Below are 22,136 nucleotides of genomic sequence, written 5' to 3'. Positions count from 1 at the left end.
TGATGGCGTGTGCCTATAGTCCCAGCTATTTGGGAGGCTGAGGCAAGAGAATCGCTTGAACCTGCGAAGCAGAGGCTGCAGTGAGCCAAGATCGCACCATTGCACTCCAGCCTGGGCAACAAGAATGAAACTCCATCTCAAAAAATAAAAATAAAAAAAAATTTAAAAATCAAAAAATTAGCTGGGTGTAGTGGCACATGCCTGTAACTCTCAGCTACTCAGGAGGTTGAAGTGGGAGGATGACTTGAGTCCTGGAGGTCAAGGCTGCAGTGAGCTGAGATGGTGCCACTGCACTCCAGCCTGGCAAACAGTATCTTGTCTCAAAAAAAAAAAAAATGGTCGTTAAATAAGAGATAGCATTCATCATTCTCAGCAAACTAACACAGGAACAGAAAACCAAACACCACATGTTCTCACTCATAAGTGGAAGTTAACAATGAGAACACATGGACACAGAGAGGGAAACATCACACACCGGAGCCTGTCGGGGGTTGAGGGCAAGGTGAGGGAGAGCACCTAATGTATGTGGGGCTTAAAACCTAGATGATGGGTTGATGGGTGCAGCAAACCACCATGGCACATGTATACCTGTGTAACAAACCTGCATGTTCTGCACATGTATCCCAGAACTTAAAGGAAAATTTTAAAAAATGAGATGGCATTGTATATCTGATTAATCAACTAAAACATTGTTTAAGCAATATCCAACAGTTTATTATTGATGGTGTAAACTGGTACAGTCTTTTGGGGGAGCAATAGTGTCATCAGTCATTTCTGTCCTTATCTTTTGCCCGGGTAACCTCATTGTTGCAAATTCATCATAAAATAACGTCTTAATCTGTTTGGGCTGTTAGGACAAAATACCATAAAGTAGGTAGTTTATTAACAACAGAAATTTATTTTCTCACAGTTCTGGAGGCTGGGAAGTCCATGATAAGGCACAAGCGGATTCAGTGTCGGGTGAGGGCCTGCCTGTGGTGCACAGTGTGCCTTCTAGCTGTGTTCTCATGTGGTTGAAGGAGCCGACTCTCGAGTCATTTCATACCGGCACTAATCCTATTCATGAGAGCTCTCCCTTCAAACTCTGTTCACCTCCAAAGGCCCACCTCCTAATACCATCATCACCTTGAGGGGTTAGATTTCAACATGAATTTGGGGGATCACATTCAGATCATAAGTTATATATAACTTAAAAAGAAGAAAAATGTGGAATTCATGGAGATGTTCAGGGCAGTATGGATTACACTGAAAAACTGTCAACAACCTAAATGCCCAGTAAAAGTGAAACCACCAAGAAAAGTCTGTGTCTTGTTCACGCGCTGGCAGGAAACATAGAGCAGGCACGGAAAGGAAAGGGACTCGAGGAACGCGCTGTACCAACAGGAGGCAGCACCTCTTTGCCCGAGAGGCGCAACGACAGAAACCTAAGGCTACCTGGACCGGAGCTGGGTGAGGCCGCGGAGAACGCACCCCGCTAGGCGCCTGCCGAGACGGAGGCGGACGTTTCGACCACTGCCCGACAATGCGCTTACTCAGGTAGGATTCCGAAAAAATTCAGTCGCGCGTCCCTTCTGAGGTTTCACAGCTCGCCAGGCCCGGCCCGGGCTGCTGCGGCTGCGCACTGCGGCCCAGCCGAGCGGGCCCGGGAAGCCCGAGCTCTTGTCAGCTGCGCCGGGCGCACGCAGGCCGGGGCGGGCGGCGCGGTTGTCCCCGCCCCGCACGCTGCTCTGCCCGGCAGCCTCAGAGGCTGGCGGACCCGCGCGGGGCGGGCGCAGCGGAGCGCGCCGGCGGCCCTGGGTCCAGCGGGATCGCTGCTGCGGCGCGCGGAGCAGGGGGCTACGGGTGGGCAGGCACCCGCCGTCGCCAGCGTCGCTGCCTGCGCGCGGGCCGCCGTCCCCGGGCATGTGAGGGCCGGCAGCTCGGCCGACGGGGCCCGGAGCGGCTCGGAGGCCGGGCGCTGACGGTAACGGGCCGGGTGCGCGCGGGGGAGGGCTCTGGCTGCCCCGACCGAGGCCGGGCTCGGGCTCCGGCGTCAGAGGGGCCGGGCTGGAGGCGGCCTGAGGCCCGGACCGGGCGCCTGTCTCTGCGGTCCCCGGGGCCGACGGAGTCGGGGCGGGTGGGGAGGCAGCCAGGCCGGCGCGCGGGCTGTCGGAGACGCGGCGGCAGGTGCCTGTCTTCTGTGATCCAACTCTCTCCCCAGCTCCACCCACACTGGCCTGGACCCAGTCTCTAACGGCTAAAAATATTGCCCGAAGGCTCCCGAGCAGAATCAGATCTCGCTAAGTAGGGCACAACGCAGAGGCGACAGAGCTCCTCGGCCCCAGGGCCCGCGGAGCAGACTCCCGAGCGCCGTCCCGCCCACGCTCGGCTCGGCAGTTAGCGTCCTCCCTCCTCCTGATCAGGCAAGCCGGGCCTGAGGGCGGTGGCGGCTGGGGGCACGGGTCCGCTGAAGTTGCCTCGCAACCGAGCACTGGACCCGGTCTCTCCCTTCCCAGGGGTCCTTCGGCATCACTGTAGGCTTCCTAGGGGTCCCCTAAGTGCTCTGCAAACCGCAGCTGGAAGTTTCCCACTGCAGGAATCAGTATACGAACAGGGAGAACACATAGGGCTTGCTTTATGCTAGAAACACAAGCATCTTTCTTCTTTATTAGAAAGAAATGCATTCTGTGTTTCTGAGAAAGGATTTTTGCCAGGCACTGTTTCTGGTGAGCGCCAGTTTGACCCTAAAGGGCACTGAGAAAGACTTTCCTATTAGTCTCTTTGGGTTCTGGCTAAACTTTTAAATCAAACAAAATAGAAACCAGCTTATTCACCTGAAACTAGAAGCACATGGCCGAGGAGCCTCAACAGGCACCTCCTATCTAGGCAGGGAAGCTGTTGTAATCAGGAGCTTGTGTGCACACTCCAGTCAGAGCTGGGTCTCTTATCCTGGGCCCATTTTTCATAGCACCAGCCAAAGGAGAGCGTGCTCTTCACCCTAGGGGCAGAGCTGCTACCAGGACCAGGTGGGGCCAGCCCCAGATGTGCTACTTGTGCTCTGAGTCTCAGCAAGACAATAAAATCAAAGCTGGGTCAGGATCCCCAACTGGTGTTGGGTTTTGGCATTTCAAAGCTGGTTTTTTATTACAGCCAGGCAAATGGGTGTTCCTTGGGAACAGCCCTTAGGAACTCACTGGGGCATTTGGTGGAAAGACTGCCATGGGGATTTTGCATGCTGGAGCTACAGATGGTGTCCTTCTTGCCAGGTGTATGTGGAGGCCAGTATGAAGCTGAAAAAGCAGGTGACGGTGTGTGGAGCTGCTATCTTCTGTGTGGCAGTCTTCTCGCTCTACCTCATGCTAGACCGAGTGCAGCATGATCCCACTCGACACCAGAATGGTGGGAACTTCCCCCGGGTGAGTCGTGCCTGGTTGCTAATTGCTTTGTATACAAGTCACCTGGGTTCAGGGTATTGCCCGCCCCCCTCCCCCCGCCGACACCCCCCACCATCCCGCTGGAGGGTAATGTCAGTACAGGACAGGAGCAATAGTCAGGTTTTGTAGAAACCTCAGCTAAAAACAGTGATGGCGAAAAGAAGGAAGGAAGAAAAAAATGTCAATGGCAATGAGTATTGTCGCTCTGTTCTCCTGAATTCTTTTCTTTTCTTTTCTTTTTGAGACAGAGTCTCACTCTGTCGCCCAGCCTTGAGTGTAGTGGCGCAATCTTGGCTCACTGCAACCTCCGCCTCCCTGGTTCAAGTGATTCTTCTGCCTCAGCCTCCGAGTAGCTGGGACTACAGGAGCCTGCCACCATGCCTGGCTAATTTTTGTATTTTTAGTAGAGATGAGGTTTCACTATGTTAGCCAGGTTGGTCTTGAACTCCTGACCTCAGATGATCCACCTGCCTCGGCCTCCCAAAGTACTGGGATTACAGGTGTGAGCCACTGTGCCCAGCCCCTCTTGAATTCTTGGCAGACATTGCTAATTGATTGCAGCGTTCTTTGCCATTAAGCCCCACTGAAATCCTTCTCAGCACAGGCAACACTGATTGTTGAGAACAGGTATGTGAAAGGAAATCTTTGCCATCCCTGAGCTAGACAGTGAAGGTTCTCCCAACCCAAGTGGAGTGTAGTCTTCAGTGGTGATGTGCACAGCTCCCTTTACCTGAATGGTGTCATCTATCCCTGTAGGCTCATGGTCTGGCTTTAACTGATGAGGGAAGAATTGTAGTTAGCCCTTAGCTGGTGAACCCCAAGCAGAGACCCTCCCTGTGGCATAAGGAGCTGTGTGTGATTGCTTTTTGGTTTTTTGGCAGAGCCAAATTTCTGTGCTGCAGAACCGCATTGAGCAGCTGGAGCAGCTTTTGGAGGAGAACCATGAAATTATCAGCCATATCAAGGACTCCGTGCTGGAGCTGACAGCCAATGCAGAGGGCCCGCCTGCCATGCTGCCCTACTACATGGTCAATGGCTCCTGGGTGGTGCCACCGGAGCCCCGGCCCAGCTTCTTCTCCATCTCCCCCCAGGACTGCCAGTTTGCTTTAGGGGGCCGGGGCCAGAAGCCAGAGCTGCAGGTAAGAGTCAGAGCTGGCAGGGATGTACAGCGGCCACAATTGGGGCACTGAGCTGCAATTGACCTGGCAGATGCTCACTGTGTCGGAGGAGTTGCCGTTTGACAATGTGGATGGTGGCGTGTGGAGGCAAGGTTTTGACATCTCCTATGACCCGCACGACTGGGATGCTGAAGACCTGCAGGTGTTTGTGGTGCCCCACTCTCACAATGACCCAGGTGAGGGCCCCGCAGACTCCTGGGAGCTGGAGTGTGGAGTGGGATTTCTGATGGCCACTGCAAGGGAGAGATGTCGAAGAAGATGGTGGCATCCTCAGGGGATCTTACATTGGCTCCCTAGGCTGGATCAAGACCTTTGACAAGTACTACACAGAGCAGACCCAACACATCCTCAATAGCATGGTGTCTAAGCTGCAGGAGGACCCCCGGCGGCGCTTCCTCTGGGCAGAGGTCTCCTTCTTCGCCAAGTGGTGGGACAACATCAATGCCCAAAAGAGAGCGGCAGTCCGAAGGCCAGTGCCAGGCGGAGAGGCGTGGGATTGTCTGAGCCCTAGGCTGGGTGGATGGGTCTTGCCTTAAGCTGTGGGTGCCAAGGTGGCAGGGAGAGACCCAGGGAGCTGTGGCACAGATGAGTGATGGTGGAGGGAGGGAAGGCAACAACAGATAGAGGTTCTGAGATAAGCAGGGCCAGAACAGCAGGGAGGTTGGCTGCAAGGAAAGGAGGGCAAGTGTATGTTCTCTTGGTCCTGGGCTTGGGAGAACTGGTTCAGTGAGGCCAGTGCACACAGGCCCTGACATTTTCTTGTTGCCAGGACTGGGCAAAGCGTCCTGCTCCATCTTGAGTGTGAGTCCTTAACTATAGGCTGGTGGGAAATGGGCAGCTGGAGATTGCGACAGGAGGCTGGGTGATGCCAGATGAGGCCAACTCCCACTACTTTGCATTGATTGACCAGCTCATTGAAGGACACCAGTGGCTGGAGAGAAATCTTGGTGAGTCCAGGCCCAGGCATGGGGGTCTGCCTCCTGGACTGGGCCCACAGTGCTATGGCAGGTGGCTGTAAGGCACAGGGATCAGCAGGGGGTGGTTCTTTTCTAGGCAGATCCCATCATGTGGGCCTGGTGTGATGTAATCTGTCCACTGACTACCAAGACAAGAGCTGGGGTCCCAGCACCTGGGAGGCTGAGAGACCAGGCCCTGAGGTGTGTTCAGGGCCTCTCTGGCTTCCATGCCCTACCCAGGTGCAACCCCCCGCTCTGGCTGGGCAGTGGACCCCTTTGGATACAGCTCCACCATGCCTTACCTGCTGCGCCGTGCCAATCTCACCAGCATGCTGATTCAGAGAGTACACTATGCCATCAAGAAGCACTTTGCTGCCACCCACAGCCTAGAGTTCATGTGGAGGCAGACATGGGGTAAGGCCAGGTAGGGTAGAGGGGGTCAACACAGCATAGTCTGCACTGGGGAAGAGCAGGGATATCAGAACTAAGACCCCCACTGTTCTTCAGAGCAGACCTGCAGGCACTGGTGTGGACTGCCAGAAATGGTCCCACCCTCTGGTTAGGGGAGGGTCACATTGACCTCTGGCCTCTACAGGGCCTGCTGTCCCAAGGGCTTCAGCGTGCCCTGTGTGCCCATCCCCTGAAGGAGCCCCTCATGTCTTTCCCCCTGGCCTACACACTCTCCGGCCCTAGGTCCAGTTATAGCCTCATGGTCTATCAAGGCTGCCTTTAGCCCAAGCAGAACCTTGCCCTCCTGACATCCAAAGGCTGCCTGCTGGTGGTGACCACGTGGTGTGTCTTCTGCAGACTCGGACTCCAGCACAGACATCTTCTGTCACATGATGCCCTTCTACAGCTATGACGTCCCCCATACCTGTGGCCCGGATCCCAAGATCTGCTGCCAATTTGATTTCAAACGCCTGCCTGGTGGGCGCATCAACTGCCCTTGGAAGGTGCCACCCCGGGCCATTACAGAGGCCAATGTGGCAGAGAGGTATCTGCTTCCAGCCATTTCACTTCACAGAGGAATCAGGAAGCCTGGCTCTGGTCTGGGCCATGCCACATGGAGGGTGGGCTCAGGTGGTGAGTTGAGGCTCACAGCATCTGCAGCAGCTCCTTACTAAGTCTCCTGAAAAACTGGAATGGCTCTAGCAAACCACTTTTCACAGAATGCTTTTATTTTCTCATGTGACTACTTTTTGGTGCCCTAACAAACTGCCAGGGCCAGGTGACAGCTTAGAGGTGAATGATTCCCTGGTTAGGCATTGTAGCTTACAAACTTCAGACTCTTGTGCCTTCACTTAGTGCCAGTGTTCTGACTTGGCTTTAAGTCAACCACGAGAATCCTGTTCAGATCCATATTCAGTCCTGCAAGATAGCCTCCAGCCTCTGAGAAAACAGACCTATCCCCTTTGAGAGAATTTAGGGACCCCTAAAGATACCACTCTTGTTGAAATCAGGGCCCAGGCAAAAGTGTTGGTGAAGAGTTGATCCAAACGGCAATTTAGTCAGAACCTTAAGAATACAACAAGTTGGACTGGTTTTTATGTTGCAATGCTCTGATTTCTCCCTGATGTCCAAGAGTGGAAACACGTGACCAAAAGGGAAATAAAGTGGTCTTTTGTTTCCAGAAGTCTAAATGCTGATTCCAGGTAAGAGTCTAGGGCTATGAAGGCATGATGTTTCTTAAAGCGGCAGTTGTGATCAGTGAGGCTGGCCTAGGTTTATAAGAACAGGCCCTGAAAGGTAACCATTTTCTCCTTTGAAAGGCTTACTAGACTGATAAGTTAGGGGAAAGTAGTATTTGAGGAATCCTCTCATGAGAACAAAGTAGAAAAGTACAAGCTGGGCCAGTGCTGCTAAGTAAATTAGTTGACTCTTTGGGTTGTGATATTTATAACACGCCAATTAAAGCAGGAATAGGGCTTCTGCTGATATGCTACAGGGCTGTTTTTCTACTGATTTTGCCAATAATTGGGATGAAAAGAAAATAAATGTTTATATATAGTTCCTATTATGTGCCAGGCACTATTCTAAGTGTTTAACAAATATTCATTCCATTCATTTTCTTTTCTTTTTTTTTTTTTTTTTTTTGAGACGGAGTTTCTGTCCCCCAGGCTGGAGTGCGGTGGTGTGATTTCGGCTCACTGCAACCTCCGCCTCCTGGGTTCAAGTGATTCTCCTGCCTCAGCTTCCCAAGTAGCTGGGATTGCAGGTGTGCACCACCACACCTGGCTAATTTTTGTATTTTTAGTAGATACGGGGTTTCACCACGTTGGCCAGGCTGGTCTTGAATTCCTGACCTCGGGTGATCCACCTGCCTTGGTCGCCCAAAATGCTGGGATTACAGGGGTGAGCCACTGCGCTCAGCCCATTCAATCCATTTTAATTCTCATAACATTATATGAGTACCTACTGATGTTATCCTTATTTTGCCAGAATTGGAGGCTCAGAGTGGTTACTTGCCCACAGTCACTCAGCTAGTACTTGCGGAGCTGGTGTGATGTGGCTCCGGGATCCAGACTCTTAACTCTGGTGCTGCATCACTAACTTGTGGGCAAAATGAGGCAGGAGCGTCAGAACAAGGATCCCAAAAGAGCTCAACAGCCTAAGCATAAAAAACAACATGCCGGCTGTCAGAACTGCCCAGAGAACACCGGATTTCCCTGGGGCTGGTATTCATGTGCAGGAGGTGTCCGTCTGCACTGAACCACTCCCTGATGGACGGGATGTCTTCCAGGGGCTTGCTGGCGGGATGGCTGTGCGTGGCGCTCTTTTCCTGATGATACTTCATGTTGGGCCCATGTTTTTTTCCTGCCCCAGGGCAGCCCTGCTCCTGGACCAATACCGGAAGAAGTCCCGGCTGTTCCGAAGCAACGTCCTCCTCGTGCCTCTTGGAGATGACTTCCGATATGACAAGCCCCAGGAGTGGGATGCCCAGTTCTTCAACTACCAGCGGCTCTTTGACTTCTTCAACAGCAGGCCTAACCTCCATGTACAGGTGTGAGGGGAACTTGTCTGGGGAGGGGACCTCGCAGTGCTGCAGCCCACCCCTTCCTGTGAGACCGTGCCCTGGGTTCCCAACTCCAAAGCAGGGGTTCCTTCCCAACTCTTGGGCAAGGTGCCTCTTTTGTGTCAGAATTAATTCCCAGGCTCCCCTACTTCTGTTAAGTCCAGAATGGCAAGATGTACAGTTCCTGCTTCTGAGCCCAGAGCCCCTGCCTCACCCCTGACTGCAGCACTGTGGCCACAATTTCCAGGAGGCTCTAGAACTGATGGGAGTGGGTTTTTGGGGTTCCCACAGGCCCAGTTTGGCACACTTTCTGACTATTTTGATGCCCTGTACAAGAGGACAGGGGTGGAGCCAGGGGCCCGGCCTCCAGGGTTTCCTGTGCTGAGCGGGGATTTCTTCTCCTATGCGGACCGGGAGGATCATTACTGGACAGGCTATTACACTTCCCGGCCCTTCTACAAGAGCTTAGACCGAGTCCTGGAAGCCCACCTGCGGTGAGACCCTGTCCCCGCTTCCAGGCTGGAGGGGGAGAGTCAGCCTTTGGGATTTAAGGAGGGGCTGGATCGGCTCAGAAGGGAATAGCTAGGCCCAGAGGACAGGGCAGGTAGAGAAGGGGTGGGAAGGAAGGAGGCTGGACTGGCAGAGCATGGGTGGGCCCTGGGGAGTGGTGCAGGCTGGCAGCTAACTTCTCTCTCTGGGCAGGGGGGCAGAGGTTCTGTACAGCCTGGCTGCAGCTCATGCCCGCCACTCTGGCCTGGCTGGCCGGTACCCGCTGTCTGACTTCACCCTCCTGACAGAAGCTCGGCGCACATTGGGGCTCTTCCAGCATCACGACGCCATCACTGGCACCGCCAAGGAGGCCGTGGTGGTGGACTATGGGGTCAGGTGGGAGCCTTCTCTTCTCCCTTGTCAGGTCCCCCGCTCACTGTCCCAAAGAAGGGATGTTGGGTGGTCAGGGGGTAGGTCGGCCTAGGGCTTGTCCTGCTGACAAAGCAGACAGCTGCCCTATGATCATCTCTCCTTCCCTCTCCTGCACCACCCACAGGCTTCTGCGCTCCCTTGTCAACCTGAAGCAGGTCATCATTCATGCAGCTCACTATCTGGTGCTGGGGGACAAGGAGACCTACCACTTTGACCCTGAGGCGCCCTTCCTCCAAGTGGTGAGCCCTCCTGGGTCTGCATGGGGACCCCCCGCTGTGTGCAGGTGGCATCCCAAGAGCTACTGGATGAGGGTGCCACTCCTCTTTTTCCTTCCCCATCTGAATGAGTTCTGTGCCCAGTGCAGCTGCTGGTCCGCACCCGGGGCAGGCGGGGTGGGAGGAGGCTGAGCCCATGATGGTTCTTCCCTTCTGGCCCACTGAATTCCAGGACGACACTCGCTTAAGTCACGATGCCCTGCCAGAGCGCACGGTGATCCAGCTGGATTCCTCGCCCAGGTAAGCTGGACTACACCAGGTGCAGAGAGGCAGAGCCATTCCCTGGCTCTCAGGCCCCTCTGCCCCAGTGTGTGCTGAACCACTGCAGGGCACTTGCCCTGACTGGAAGCAGTGGCTTCTTGGGTCAGCCCACCTTCTATGCACAGGTTTGTGGTGCTATTCAACCCGCTGGAACAGGAGCGGTTCAGCATGGTGTCCCTGCTGGTCAACTCGCCCCGTGTGCGCGTCCTTTCGGAGGAGGGTCAGCCCCTGGCCGTGCAGATCAGCGCACACTGGAGCTCTGCCACCGAGGTGGTCCCTGATGTCTACCAGGTGAGGTGCAGGCTCATCAGGTGGGCCTGGCCCTCTGCCCATCATGGGCCCCTCCCCGTCTGGCGACACCAGCTTCCCACCCTCCTGCTTGTGGCCCTGCTTACTCTCCAGGCTGAGGACAGGTGTGCTGGGGAGGGAGTTGTCCAGCCGACAGGTACTCTTGGGATTTGAGTCTGTCCTTGAAAAGAAGGGAAAGGTTGGTATGGTAATAGTAACGGTAAAAATAGCAGTTATAATGCCTCATCATTCAGTCAATCGGTGTATATCGAAAGCTTAATGTGTGGTTACCACTTCATACTTCTTCAAATATCACTTGAGAATCATAACATCTGAAGAGGAAGAAAGGGCAAATCATATCACCTCCACTTTGGAGGCAGGGCAGAGGCCCCAGTGGGTACAGGGACTTGCTCAAGCCCTCTGTTAGTAAGCGAATGCCCCAGCACCCCTGTGGCGAATGCCATGCCACCCACTTCCTCACCCCTCCTGTGCCTACAGGTGTCTGTGCCTGTCCGCCTGCCAGCCCTGGGCCTGGGCGTGCTGCAGCTACAGCTGGGCCTGGATGGGCACCGCACGCTGCCCTCCTCTGTGCGTGTCTACCTGCACGGCCGGCAGCTGTCTGTCAGCAGGCACGAAGCATTCCCTCTCCGCGTCATTGACTCTGGCAGCAGTGACTTCGCCCTCAGCAACCGCTACATGCAGGTCTGGTTCTCAGGCCTTACTGGGCTCCTCAAGGTAAAAGGCCAGGGTGGTGGGGAAGGGCCAGGGGCCAGAGCAGGGCATGTGTGGTGGTGGCACTGTGCAGAGTGGCCTCCCGGCCCTGTGAGCATTCTGCCACCTGACCCACAGTGGACCCGGGCCTGGGACATCTCAGCTCCAGACTGACAGCATGGGGAAGCTGGCCGTGGCTCCTTGGGGAAGCTAGTCCATGTCCTCCCAGGAGGCAGGCCTGACATGCTGGTGTGGGGCCAGGGGTCAGGGCTGTGTTTTTTGGCAGAGCATCCGAAGGGTGGATGAGGAGCAGGAGCAGCAGGTGGACATGGAATTCCTAGTCTATGGCACCCGTACGTCCAAAGACAAGAGTGGAGCCTACCTCTTCCTGCCCGATGGCGAGGCCAAGGTACCCTAAAGATGCCTTGAACAACCTGGCAGGCCCTGGGAGGTCTCACTAGCAGGGAGGGCAGGAGGGGGCACAGGCCTTCCCACAGGTTTATTGCTGCCTGCCAGGGGCCTTGTCTTTCCTGTTCAGCCCAGGGGTATCTAGGAATAGGTGCTCTCTTGCCCATCCCTGGGCTGGCACCTCCCTGCTTTGCCCTCTGTGCCACAGTTTCAATAGCAATCTGCTCTTTCCCCAGCCCTATGTCCCCAAGGAGCCCCCTGTGCTGCATGTCACTGAAGGCCCTTTCTTCTCAGAGGTGGTTGCGTACTATGAGCATGTTCACCAGGTGGTCCGGCTTTACAATCTGCCAGGTGAGCCCCGCCCATGAGGAATTATCTGGAAGGAGGTGTGGGCTCTACAGCTGTGGCGTGTTCTTCCTTCTGCTGCTTCTCTGTTCATACCTCTGTTCCGTATCATTTGAGACAGGGATGCTCCATTCTCTTGGAGAAAAAGTCATCCAGAAATGCCCTGGGAATTTCTTGGGAGGGTGGACAGAGCCTCTCCCCAGCTCGGCTCTAATCCCCCAGCCCAGCCTCTTAGCTGTGGTTCAGCCTCCCACCTCTCCATGCCACCACTTTGTTCCTGTGCCCAGGGGTGGAGGGGCTATCTCTGGACATATCATCCCTGGTGGACATCCGGGACTACGTCAACAAGGAGCTGGCCCTGCGCATCCATACAGACATCGACAGCCAGGGTATCTTCTTCACAGACCTCAATGGCTTTCAGGTGACTCCTGGGCCTGGGTCTCGGAGACCCCACAGAGTAGAACTTGGACTGTGCTTTTGACCCTATCACAGGCCCTGGGGGATGATCTGCCCTAATGGAGAAAGAGGAATGAGAGGCGAGAGTGATCAGGGACTCCTTCCATCTGGGGTCTGCTTGGGGCCCACATGGTGCCCTTGATCTGCTGACCTTGCCCCCACAGGTGCAGCCCCGACGGTATCTGAAGAAGCTCCCGCTCCAGGCCAACTTCTATCCCATGCCAGTCATGGCCTATATCCAGGACGCACATAAGCGCCTCACACTGCACACTGCCCAGGCCCTGGGTGTCTCTAGCCTCAAAGATGGTGAGTAGGGCCCAGAGCTCTGCAGAAGGTATCAGACAAAAAGAAGCCCATCCCCACCCTCAAGGGCTCCCCTCTCTGCCTCCCTTGCCTCTTTCTGGTCTGCGTCACCTCCATGCTTGGAGAGGGGGCGAGCCATTCAGAGCTCTTGGCACATGAGGCAGGCACCTGCTGTCCCCCTGTCCCCTGGTAGAGGCAGCAGTATAGGCAACTGGGTGGAGTGTCCTACTGGATCCCCTGAAGAACTGTCAGGGTTACAACTCTTGGGGCCAGAAAAAGAAAAAAAAAAGTCAAAAAGTAAAGCTAGGCGCAGTGGTTCACTCCTGTAATCCCAGCGCTTTGGGAGGCCAAGGCAGAAGGCCAGGAGTTTGAGACCAGCCTGGGCAGCAAAGCGAGACCCAGGCTCTACAAAAAAAAATTTTTAATTAGCTGGATGTGGTAGCACATGCCTGTAGTCCCAGCTACTCAGGAGACTTGAGATGAGAGGATTGCTTGAGCCTGGGAGTTGGAGGCTGCAGTGAGCCAAGATGTGCCACTGCACTATATAGCCTGGTGACAGAGAAAGACCCAGTCTGAAAAAAAAAGGCAAGAAGCATCAGGGTATTGAACAGTGATTCTCAGCTGAGGTGTACAACCCTCTTCTGGGCAGGGATGAGAGTAGGGACAGCTTGTAAAGTGCACTCAGTGTTATGAAATATTAAGGAAATGAGAAAAATATTGTTTTCCTACTAGTGATCATTAAAAGAGAGACTGACATTTTTTTCTCTTTTTTTTTTTTTTTTGAGATGGAATTTCACTCTTTCGCCCAGGCTGGGGTGCAGTGGTGCGATCTCCGCTCACTGCAACCTCCACCTTCCGGTTTGAAGCGATTCTCCTGCCTCAGCCTGCTGAGTAGCTGGGATTACAGGCGCCCACAATCATGCCCAGCTAATTTTTGTATTTTTAGTAGAGATGGGGTTTCACCATGCTGGCCAGGCTGGTCTTGAACTCCTGACCTTGTACTCTGCCTGCCTCAGTCTCCCAAAGTGCTGGGATTACAGGTGTGAGCCACCGTGCCCGGCCAAGACTGATGTTCTTAAGAATCAAAATATGGGCATTGGGAGCACTGGCCTGGAGTCAGACCCGGGCAGCTGGTCATGCTGGCAATCTCTGTGTGGCCCCCATATCCTCAGGGCAAAATGAACAGTTTGCACTTGGTGGCATCTGAGGCCCTTGAGATCTATCTCGGGGAAGAGCCCTTCAAAGGGCTGAGTTGAGAGCACCCAGTCAAGGCTAGGCGTGGTCTGATGGCTGGCGAGTGCAGGGGCCTGACCCTGCTGGGAGGAGTGTGCCTTTCTCTGCCAGTAACAGCCCCTGGTCCATCTATGTTATGACTCCTAACAGCCCCAATATCCCTGACTGGATTTTCTACCCCTCTGGGATGTGGTGTGTGAAAAAATGACTGTCTTCTATACAAGGGATCCATTTTAGGATTTTCAGACATCTTTCTGTGATTGTTCTGGGTAAAAAGACTGAGCAACTATGCAAGTCAGTAAGGACTGGAGAGGTGAAAGGGAGAATAGGGCCATATGTCCCGGTGGAATGTGGGGCAGCTGGTGTGGTTTCCCTCGAGATCTTGTATATGAACAGCTGCACCCACCTCCAACACCTGCACACACGGGGGCCTCTGTCCCCAACACATCAGCCATGCACCGAGCCCCTGCTCCAAGCATACTCTAGAAAAGAAAGCAAAGATGGTCACGTGCCATCTGTTTTTCCGGGGGCAACCTCAGATGACACTTAATATGAGCCTCTGCCTGACTTGCCATCTGGCTGTCCTTTCCATAGCCCTACTTTTAACACACAGGCAGTCCGAGTTTGAATCTGGCCTGCTGGGGCTGTCTGGCTGTCCAGTGTAGAACAAGGGCAGGAGAGCCTGTGTTTTAGTCACAACAAAACCTGCCCAACCTGAGCAAACCTGCCCCAGATTACGGAGGTATGCAGCAACACTATCAGTGGCTGTTGATCAAAGTTTTTCGTTTCTGGTTTATTTCATTGTATGTAACCCATCCTGATTCGGTTTCCTGCCTGGGCCCCTAGGCCCGGTCCCTAGTCCTGAATCCCAGAGCTTTGGGGGTAAACTGCCAGGGCCAGCCTGCCCCTTTCTGGGCCTCATGCTTCCTCATCTGCAAAATAAGGCTGCACAGGACCAGCCCCTCATCAGGTTCCCTCCCAGCTGTGGGAACCCGTGACCTCCTCTCCTGAGTGATTCAGCTTCTGTCTCTCGAGCTGGGCTTTTCCCTCAGGGTCTGTGGCTGGGATTCTCCTAAAGGTCAGTGTCTGCTTGGGGGTGGGGGCAGGCCAGCACTCACTGTTTGCTTCCCCAGGCCAGCTGGAGGTGATCTTGGACCGGCGGCTAATGCAGGATGACAACAGGGGCCTAGGCCAAGGGCTGAAGGACAACAAGAGAACTTGCAACCGTTTCCGCCTCCTGCTAGAGCGGCGAACCGTGGGCAGCGAGGTAACACCTGGGGCTAACACACAGGGAGCCAGGTCTAGCTAGTCCCTGGGGGTGGCCCGGGGGGGTCCAGCCTAGGGCTCGAGGAACGTAGCTAGAGGTGGGCAAGGGAGAGAGAGTAGGGCTGAATTCCTGGGGTTGGGGGAGGCAGTCTGGCGTTTTGTGTCCCATGTCACGCAGCCTGGCACCTTCGTTTCCTAGCAGCGCCCTGTTGCCTGTGCCCCTCATGTTCATCTCCCACCTTCCTCTGTGCTGCCCTCCTCTGCCCTGTCCCAGCATTCTCTAAGCCTGTGCTCCAACCCTGCTCATCTCATGGCTTTCTTTGCCCCACCAGCCTGACTTTTTCTCCAAACTGGCAGCCATGTTTAGGGGCTTGATCTTTCACAGCAGCAGGAGCGGTAACCGAGAGGTAAGGGGTCGGCTCTGGGAGCGGGAAACTAGTACAAGCAAGGCATAGCTGCGCCGGAGCCCAGGTGACAGAGCCCGCCGCTCAGTCACTCGTGCATCAGATAGATATTGAGCACCTGGTTTACTGTGAGGACCCAGAGGGACATAAGTGCAGACAGTGCTGACTCTCCTAGGAGTTTACTCGTGAGTAGGGGTGGCAGAGAAGCCATGTGTATAAAAATGCAAAGTAGAAAAGGACTCTGTCTCACTGATCCCGAGGAGCAAGGTAATAATGTGGGCTAAGGAGATTGAGGTCAAGGAGGTGTCACCCAGGTGTGGCTTTGATGAATGGGGGTGTGATTTGAAGATGTGAACCAGGGCACAGGGTAGGAGGCAGGAAAGACAGCAGGCTGGGGAACAGCAATGAGTTCCTTAGTTACACTGGAACTATGCTGTCCAGTACGGTGGCCAGTAGTGTTATTGTGGCTATTTAAATACAACTAAATCAAGTAAAAAATTTGCTTTCTTATTCCATTGGCCACACTTCAAATACTCAGTGGCCACAGGTGGCTAAGTGGCTGCTGTATTAGACCATGTGGTGTCACATATTTCCATCCTTGCAGAATGCCCTCTTGGCTGGTGCTGGGCTAGAGTGCTGGGGGGAGATCAGGGCAGATGGGAGAGCACCTTGAGTGCCTGCTAAGAGGTTGGGACCTTATCCTGGAGGATAAGGAAGGAGCTGAGCAAGGAGGGACACCATCAGAACTCTGCTCTCAGCATGTCACGCTGACAGTAGGGAGCAGGTTGGACCTGTGGGAAGGGAGACTGGAGGAGGGTGACAGTGGGAGGCTGTTCAGGCAGGACATGCTGGCTGCTTGAACTAGGCCAGAGGCTGGAGAAGTTGCAGGTGGCTATGAGGACACTGCCAAGGTGAGATGGAAGAGGGTTTAGCATTACGTGGGAATGCAGAGGGAAGTGAGAGATGCTGGGCGCTTGGAAGGAGGGGGACGCCCAGGACAGAAGTCCAGAATATTCAGCCCAGGCCTGTGAGTCTGACGTCCAGGTGAGCTGCTAAGGAGTAGCCCTGCTGGCAGAGCCCCGGCAGCGCTGGGCCTGAGAGCCTGGCTGGCACTGTGGATGTGGTGTCACGCGTGAAGCCACAGAATTACCCGGAGCACTCTGGATTGGAGGCCCATGCTCCATGGTGAGGCCTGCGTCTGCCTGTCTGCCATCCTCCCTGCACTGTGGATCTGTGTGTGAGGGGAGATATGGCTGATGGGAGTGGGTTGCTCATGATAGTGTTATGTGAACAATAAACTAAAATGTGGAAAAGAAACGGCATAGTGAAATAGCCCTCTGAGTTGGGTGAGATGGCAAATGTCCACACTTGAAGGGTCAGGGGAACCTCGCCTGGAGCCAGGCATGCCCTTGAGTCCAGGCACACCAGGAAAGCTCTTTCCAAAGGAACTGATCCTGCTTCATCCTCTCCCCTCAGCCTGGCTTCAGTCCCTCACCAATATCTTGGGTCAATCTTGCAGGTCCAAGATAGCCACTCTACCAGCTACCCATCCCTCCTCAGCCACCTGACCTCCATGTACCTGAACACCCCGGCGCTTGCTCTGCCTGTAGCTAGGACGCAGCTCCCAGGCCCTGGTCTGCGCTCATTTCATCCTCTGGCTTCCTCACTACCTTGTGACTTCCACCTGCTCAACCTACGTACACTACAGGCTGAGGTGAGTGTCCCTCAGTGTGACACGCTGAGAGCAGAGTTCTGATGGTGTCCTTGCCTGCTCAGCTCCTTCCTTAGCCTCCAGGATAAAGTCCAGACCCCTTAGCAGGTACTCGGCTCTGAACCTCCAGGACCAGGTTCTGGTCTTTCCTTACCCACATGCCTCCCTGTGCCAGCACTGCCTTTGGGCAAAGGTGCTGCTGCATCTCCAATCTCTGAAAGCCCTGCACCCACTTCCTTGGGCACTGTCTGTCATCCAGGAGGACACCCTGCCCTCAGCGGAGATGGCACTCATCTTACACCGCAAGGGTTTTGACTGCGGCCTGGAGGCCAAGAACTTGGGCTTCAATTGCACCACAAGCCAAGGCAAGGTGAGTAGGGTGGGGAAACAACACCTGGGAACGGCAGGCGTGAGCTTGGTAAGACTGGGCTGAGATTCGGTGACAGGCTGGGAGAAGAAAGTGTCACTCCAGGGCTTTCTGGAGAGAAGGGGAGAAGCTGTGGACATGTTTTCAGAGCTCCCGAGGCCGAGCAGGGGAAGTTCTAGACAAGGCAGATCGCTTGAGAACTGTTGTTCCCTGAGCAGGGACCTCTGTCAGGCAAAGTAGAAAACACCAGAAATAGAAAACCAGAACCCATCCTGTTAGTTACTTTGTAAGCTCTTATCAGCCGGCACTGATAAATGTCCCCGGGCACCAGGTCCTCTGCTGGGCTCCACTGTTTCAGAAGTGAACCAAGACATGGTCACTGTTCTCACAGAGCTCACAGCTCAGTGGAACGGTTCTTACCTGGAGATCTGTAGGCAGGCTTTAGGGTTGAGCAAATCTCAGCAAGCCCATGATACTGGATGCACACTCATGTGTGAGAAGCCGTGGTGTTGCTGAGAGGGGCCAGCCGGAACTGGAGTGCAGTGGCATGATCTCAGCTCACTGCAACCTCCACCTCCTGGTTCAAGGGATCTTCTGCCTCAGCCTCCCGAGTAGCTGGGATTACAGGCGCCTGCCACCACGCCCAGCTAATTTTTGTATTGTTAGTAGAGACTGGGTTTTACTATGTTGGCCAGGCTGGTCTCAAACTCCTGACCTCAGGTGATCCACCTGCCTCTGCCTCCCAAAGTGCTGGGATTATAGGTGTGAGCCACTGCACCTGGCTGAGATTCTTAAAGAGGTAACAAATTGTAGATGAACAGCTGCATTCTTTAGTGTCTCGGCACCCAGCACAACCCTGCACCTTCTCTCCTCTCCACAGGTAGCCCTGGGGAGCCTTTTCCATGGCCTGGATATGGTATTCCTTCAGCCAACCTCCTTGACATTGCTGTACCCTCTGGCCTCCCCATCCAACAGCACTGACGTCTATTTGGAGCCCATGGAGATTGCTACCTTTCGCCTCCGCTTGGGTTAGGGCTTCTTGTGGCCTGAAGAGAAAGTTCATTTACAGAGATGGCCTCTTAACATGAAGATCGTTGGACAGGCCACACGGGTATCCCATCCTGATCTGCCTCCCAGAACTGTGACACACTGGGCTCTGCCCTCATTTTCTGTTTATTGCTGCTGCTGTGTTTTGGGGGCAACCCACAAACCCAGTGATGGGTAAATAGGGCAGATGTCAGTGAGATCAGGGAGAGAAGGCCCTTGGTCAGAGTGGGCAGTGCCAGGCTCTGCTTCAGGTTGTGAGTGGACACCCAACTGGGCACAGGCTCAGGCACCCATCCTTTTTCCAAAAGGGGATATAGGAGAAGTGGAAGCAGACAGAAGACGTAAGGGAGGCTAAGTGGGTAACAGCCTGGCATCAGGGTCACTGTGGGCAACAGCCAGCTCTAGGGGAATCCTGTGGTTACGTAGAAACTCCATGTCCTGGTGTGATGAGCAGGATCAGAGTGACTCTGGGAGGACAGGGATGGGGACCCAGAGTTAGCAATGGGGGTGGAGCAGTAGAAGGAATCACTGTTTCTCCTATGAGTCTGAAGGCCTCGCTGCTTTCTGTGATGGCTTTGCTGTAAGTGCCGCCTGGCCTGCATGCATTGGCTAAGAGGCTGCAGAGTGGCAGGAAGGACTCGCTAGAGATTGTCATGGCCAGAGGTCATAGGTCAGTTGGGGTAGCAAGACCCCTGGCAAAGTAGGCACTTGGCCTATGTACTGATTTGTGGGGTGGTGGCAGGAGCATGGGGTCCTCCGCCCTGCCTGAATCCTCTTTGGCTTCTATGCTCTGTACACTGCTGTCCCCAAGAGCTCGCTCTTATTATGGCAGGGGGTGGGGATTGGTCCTGCTTTCTTTCTCTGGAAAGGAAAGCCTCCAAGACCCTATGTGCTTGGGCAGCTTGAGAAGGCGTTCAGCACCACGCCTAGCAGGCAGGCCTTAAAGCTTCACCTTTGGTCTATCCTGCAGAGGTATTCAGTTACTGGCACGGGGGACTAGGGGTATGTAGAGTATATGAGGAGGCAGTATGGCTGCGCAGGAGCCTTCATTTCAGCTTCAATTAATAAAGAAAATTTTACGATAGCTCTATAGATGCTGAAAAGATATTTGGTAAGATTTAAAATCCATCCCTTATTAAAACTCTTAGTAAATTAAGTCTGGAAAGAAACACCCTAATCTAGATAAAGGTCTGTTTCAGAAACCAACAGTTACTGGCATTCTAAAGAGTCAAACGCCACAGGCATTCCCATTAAAGTCAGAAACTAGCCAAGGGCATGCTATTATTCAGCAATGTCCCAGCACTACTAATCCCTGCAACAAGCCAAATAAGGAGAATAAGGAAGAATTATAATTGTCATTATTTGTAGACAATAAAACTGCCTACCTGTAAAACCTAAGAATCAACTGAAGACCTGTTAAGAGTATTCTGTAAGTCGACCCAATGATACACATCATGTTCCTGTCCACATACTGGTTTTCCCCACATCAGCTGATAAATTCAGTGTCATTCCAGTGAGATTGGTACTTTGGAATTTGACAGTTCTAAAGTGCATTTGGGAGAGTGAATGTGTGAGAACACTAAGACTACTCTGGATGATAATGAGTAGGGGGTGGACTGCTGAGGGGGAAAAGGCACACGTCTTGCCAGATTCCCAGAGAACTCTCATGCCACCATTACCTCAGTGTGACGTGGAGGGGGTCAGACAGACAGGAGAGTCCAGAAACAGACCCAGGGCTACAGGAATTTAGTATATGGTAAGAGGGATGTTTTAAGTGGGGAAAAAGATGGATTATTTAATAAACAGTACTTTGAGACAACTAGCTGTCAAAGCTAGATCTCGGCCAGGTGCGATGGCTCACGCCTGCAATGCACTTTGGGAGGCCAAGGCAGGTGGATTACTTGAGGTCAGGAGTTCGACCTGCCTGGCCAACATGGCGAAAGCCCATATCTACTGAAAATAGAAAAATTAGCCAGGCATGGTGGCATGTGTCTGTAATCCCAGCTACTCAGGAGGCTGAGGCAGGAGAATCACATGAACCTGGGAGGCAGAGGTTGCAGTGAGCTTAGATCACACCACTATACTCCAGCCTGGGCGACAGAGCAAGACTCCATCTAAAAAAAAAAAAAACCACAAAGTAAGTTAGGTCTCTACCTCACAATGTCCATACAAATTAGTTCCAGAGGGAAGATATACTTACTTAAAGATAAGTAATATACAAAATTACTCAAAAAATTTTATACCTCTGGTGTGGGACAGTCTTTTCTAAACTTTAACATGAGACTTAAAAGATATAATAAGGGAAAAGATAAGCAGATTTTGCACCAAAAAATATCAAAAGTCTCTGTGTGATGGAAAATATCAAGGTTTAACAAATGACAGATATGGAAGAAAATATTTGCAGCACATAGAAAAATCGAGTACAATGACTTTAGGAGAAAAGCTTGCTTCAGGGTCCTTAGAGAAAGTCACTGGGGACTGCCAAGCAGCCGTCTAAAGGCAAGAGTGACAGAGCTGAGTTCTTCCAGGTCATCAGAGTTGTCGCTGCCCCTATTAGGCCACACAGTGGAACCCTGTTTATATCATAGCAGAAGAAATAGGATTATCAATGTGAACTGCTTAGCATGGTGCCTGGTATATACAAGAGCTCCACAAATGTGAGCTATAATCCTATTAGTAAAGGATGCTAAGCAGTTCCACTGTGGCAGGTGTCATTTGCTAGTAGAATTTGTAATCAAACAGGAGGGTAATCTATGAACACCTAGAAAATTAGCAGAATAAAGGATATCGCCGGGCGCGGTGGCTCACGCCTGTAATCCCAGCACTTTGGGAGGCCGAGACGGGCGGATCACGAGGTCAGGAGATCGAGACCATCCTGGCTAACACAGTGAAACCCCATCTCTACTAAAAATACAAAAAATTAGCCGGGCATGGTGGCGGGTGCCTGTAGTCCCAGCTACTCGGGAGGCTGAGGCAGGAGAATGGAGTGAACCCGGGAGGCGGAGCTTGCAGTGAGCCAAGATTGCGCCACTGCACTCCAGCCTGGGCGACAGAGCGAGACTCTGTCTCAAAAAAAAAAAAAAAAAAAAGGATATTATCTTTGGAGGCTTTAGATATGCAATGAAATTATTTGTCTGACAGAAGTGAGTGCTTAATTCTATTTACTAGCCTTTAAAATGACTTAAGGCAGGCCAGGTGTGGTGGCTCACGACTGTAATCCCAGCACCTTGGGAGGCCAAGGTGGGTGAATCACCTGAGCTCAGGAGTTGGAGACCAGCCTGAACAACATGGCAAAACCTCATCTCTACCAAAAAAATACAAAAATTAGCCAGGTATGGTGGTGTGTGCCTGTAGTCCCAGCTACTCGGTAGGCTGAGGCAGGAGAATTGCTTGAACCCGGGAGGCAGAGGTTGCAGTGAGCCAAGATTGCGCCATTGCACTCCAGCCTGGGTGACAGAGCAAGACTCTGTTAAAAAAAAACAAAAACAAAAACATAAAATGACTTAAGGCCGTGTGGCTCAAGGTGTGATTCAGAATCACCAGAATTGCTGTTGAAAGTACAGATTTCTGGTCTGACTAG

At 53.3% G+C, this 22,136-nt stretch overlaps 1 protein-coding gene across 6 annotated transcripts; it reads left to right on the top strand.

The window, feature by feature from the left end:
- The first annotated feature begins 1,235 nt into the window (after positions 1–1,235).
- MAN2A2 (mannosidase alpha class 2A member 2) lies at positions 1,236–19,966 on the top strand. 6 transcript variants are annotated; one of them, XM_033188961.1, is made up of 25 exons: positions 1,236–1,536; positions 2,201–2,402; positions 3,246–3,395; positions 4,295–4,552; positions 4,623–4,767; positions 4,889–5,060; positions 5,411–5,538; positions 5,788–5,961; positions 6,355–6,541; positions 8,371–8,548; positions 8,852–9,054; positions 9,263–9,445; positions 9,606–9,720; positions 9,929–9,996; positions 10,143–10,308; positions 10,804–11,040; positions 11,303–11,425; positions 11,661–11,775; positions 12,057–12,190; positions 12,390–12,531; positions 14,895–15,028; positions 15,360–15,434; positions 16,951–17,145; positions 17,402–17,512; positions 18,390–19,966. In XM_033188961.1, the coding sequence occupies exons 3-25, from the start codon at positions 3,264–3,266 to the stop codon at positions 18,540–18,542; spliced, it is 3,528 nt and encodes a 1,175-aa protein (XP_033044852.1). In that variant the 5' UTR covers positions 1,236–1,536; positions 2,201–2,402; positions 3,246–3,263; the 3' UTR covers positions 18,543–19,966. The 6 variants fall into 6 exon arrangements, with proteins under 6 accessions (XP_033044852.1, XP_033044854.1, XP_033044853.1 ...); XM_033188960.1 differs by lacking the exon at positions 1,236–1,536 and adding an exon at positions 1,659–1,963 and having other exon boundaries at positions 18,390–18,542; XM_033188963.1 differs by lacking the exon at positions 2,201–2,402 and having other exon boundaries at positions 1,391–1,536; positions 18,390–18,542.
- Positions 19,967–22,136: the final 2,170 nt, after the last annotated feature.

The sequence above is a fragment of the Trachypithecus francoisi genome, unplaced genomic scaffold (genome assembly GCF_009764315.1).
Source record: "Trachypithecus francoisi isolate TF-2019V2 unplaced genomic scaffold, Tfra_2.0 Lachesis_group3, whole genome shotgun sequence".
In the NCBI taxonomy this organism is placed as follows: Eukaryota; Metazoa; Chordata; class Mammalia; order Primates; family Cercopithecidae; genus Trachypithecus; species Trachypithecus francoisi.
Note: the sequence above shows the minus strand (reverse complement) of the source record. Positions and strands in the feature narration are given on the sequence as shown.

What these genes read in the sequence shown, in the direction of transcription:
- MAN2A2 (XM_033188961.1), top strand. Translation starts at nt 3,264, where the DNA reads ATGAAGCTGAAAAAGCAGGTGACGGTGTGTGGAGCTGCTATCTTCTGT. An exon ending in AAGAGAGCGGCAGTCCGAAG is followed by an intron (nt 5,061 to 5,410) that starts GCCAGTGCCAGG and finishes CCTTAACTATAG; the next exon opens with GCTGGTGGGAAATGGGCAGC. An exon ending in GTGGCTGGAGAGAAATCTTG is followed by an intron (nt 5,539 to 5,787) that starts GTGAGTCCAGGC and finishes TGCCCTACCCAG; the next exon opens with GTGCAACCCCCCGCTCTGGC.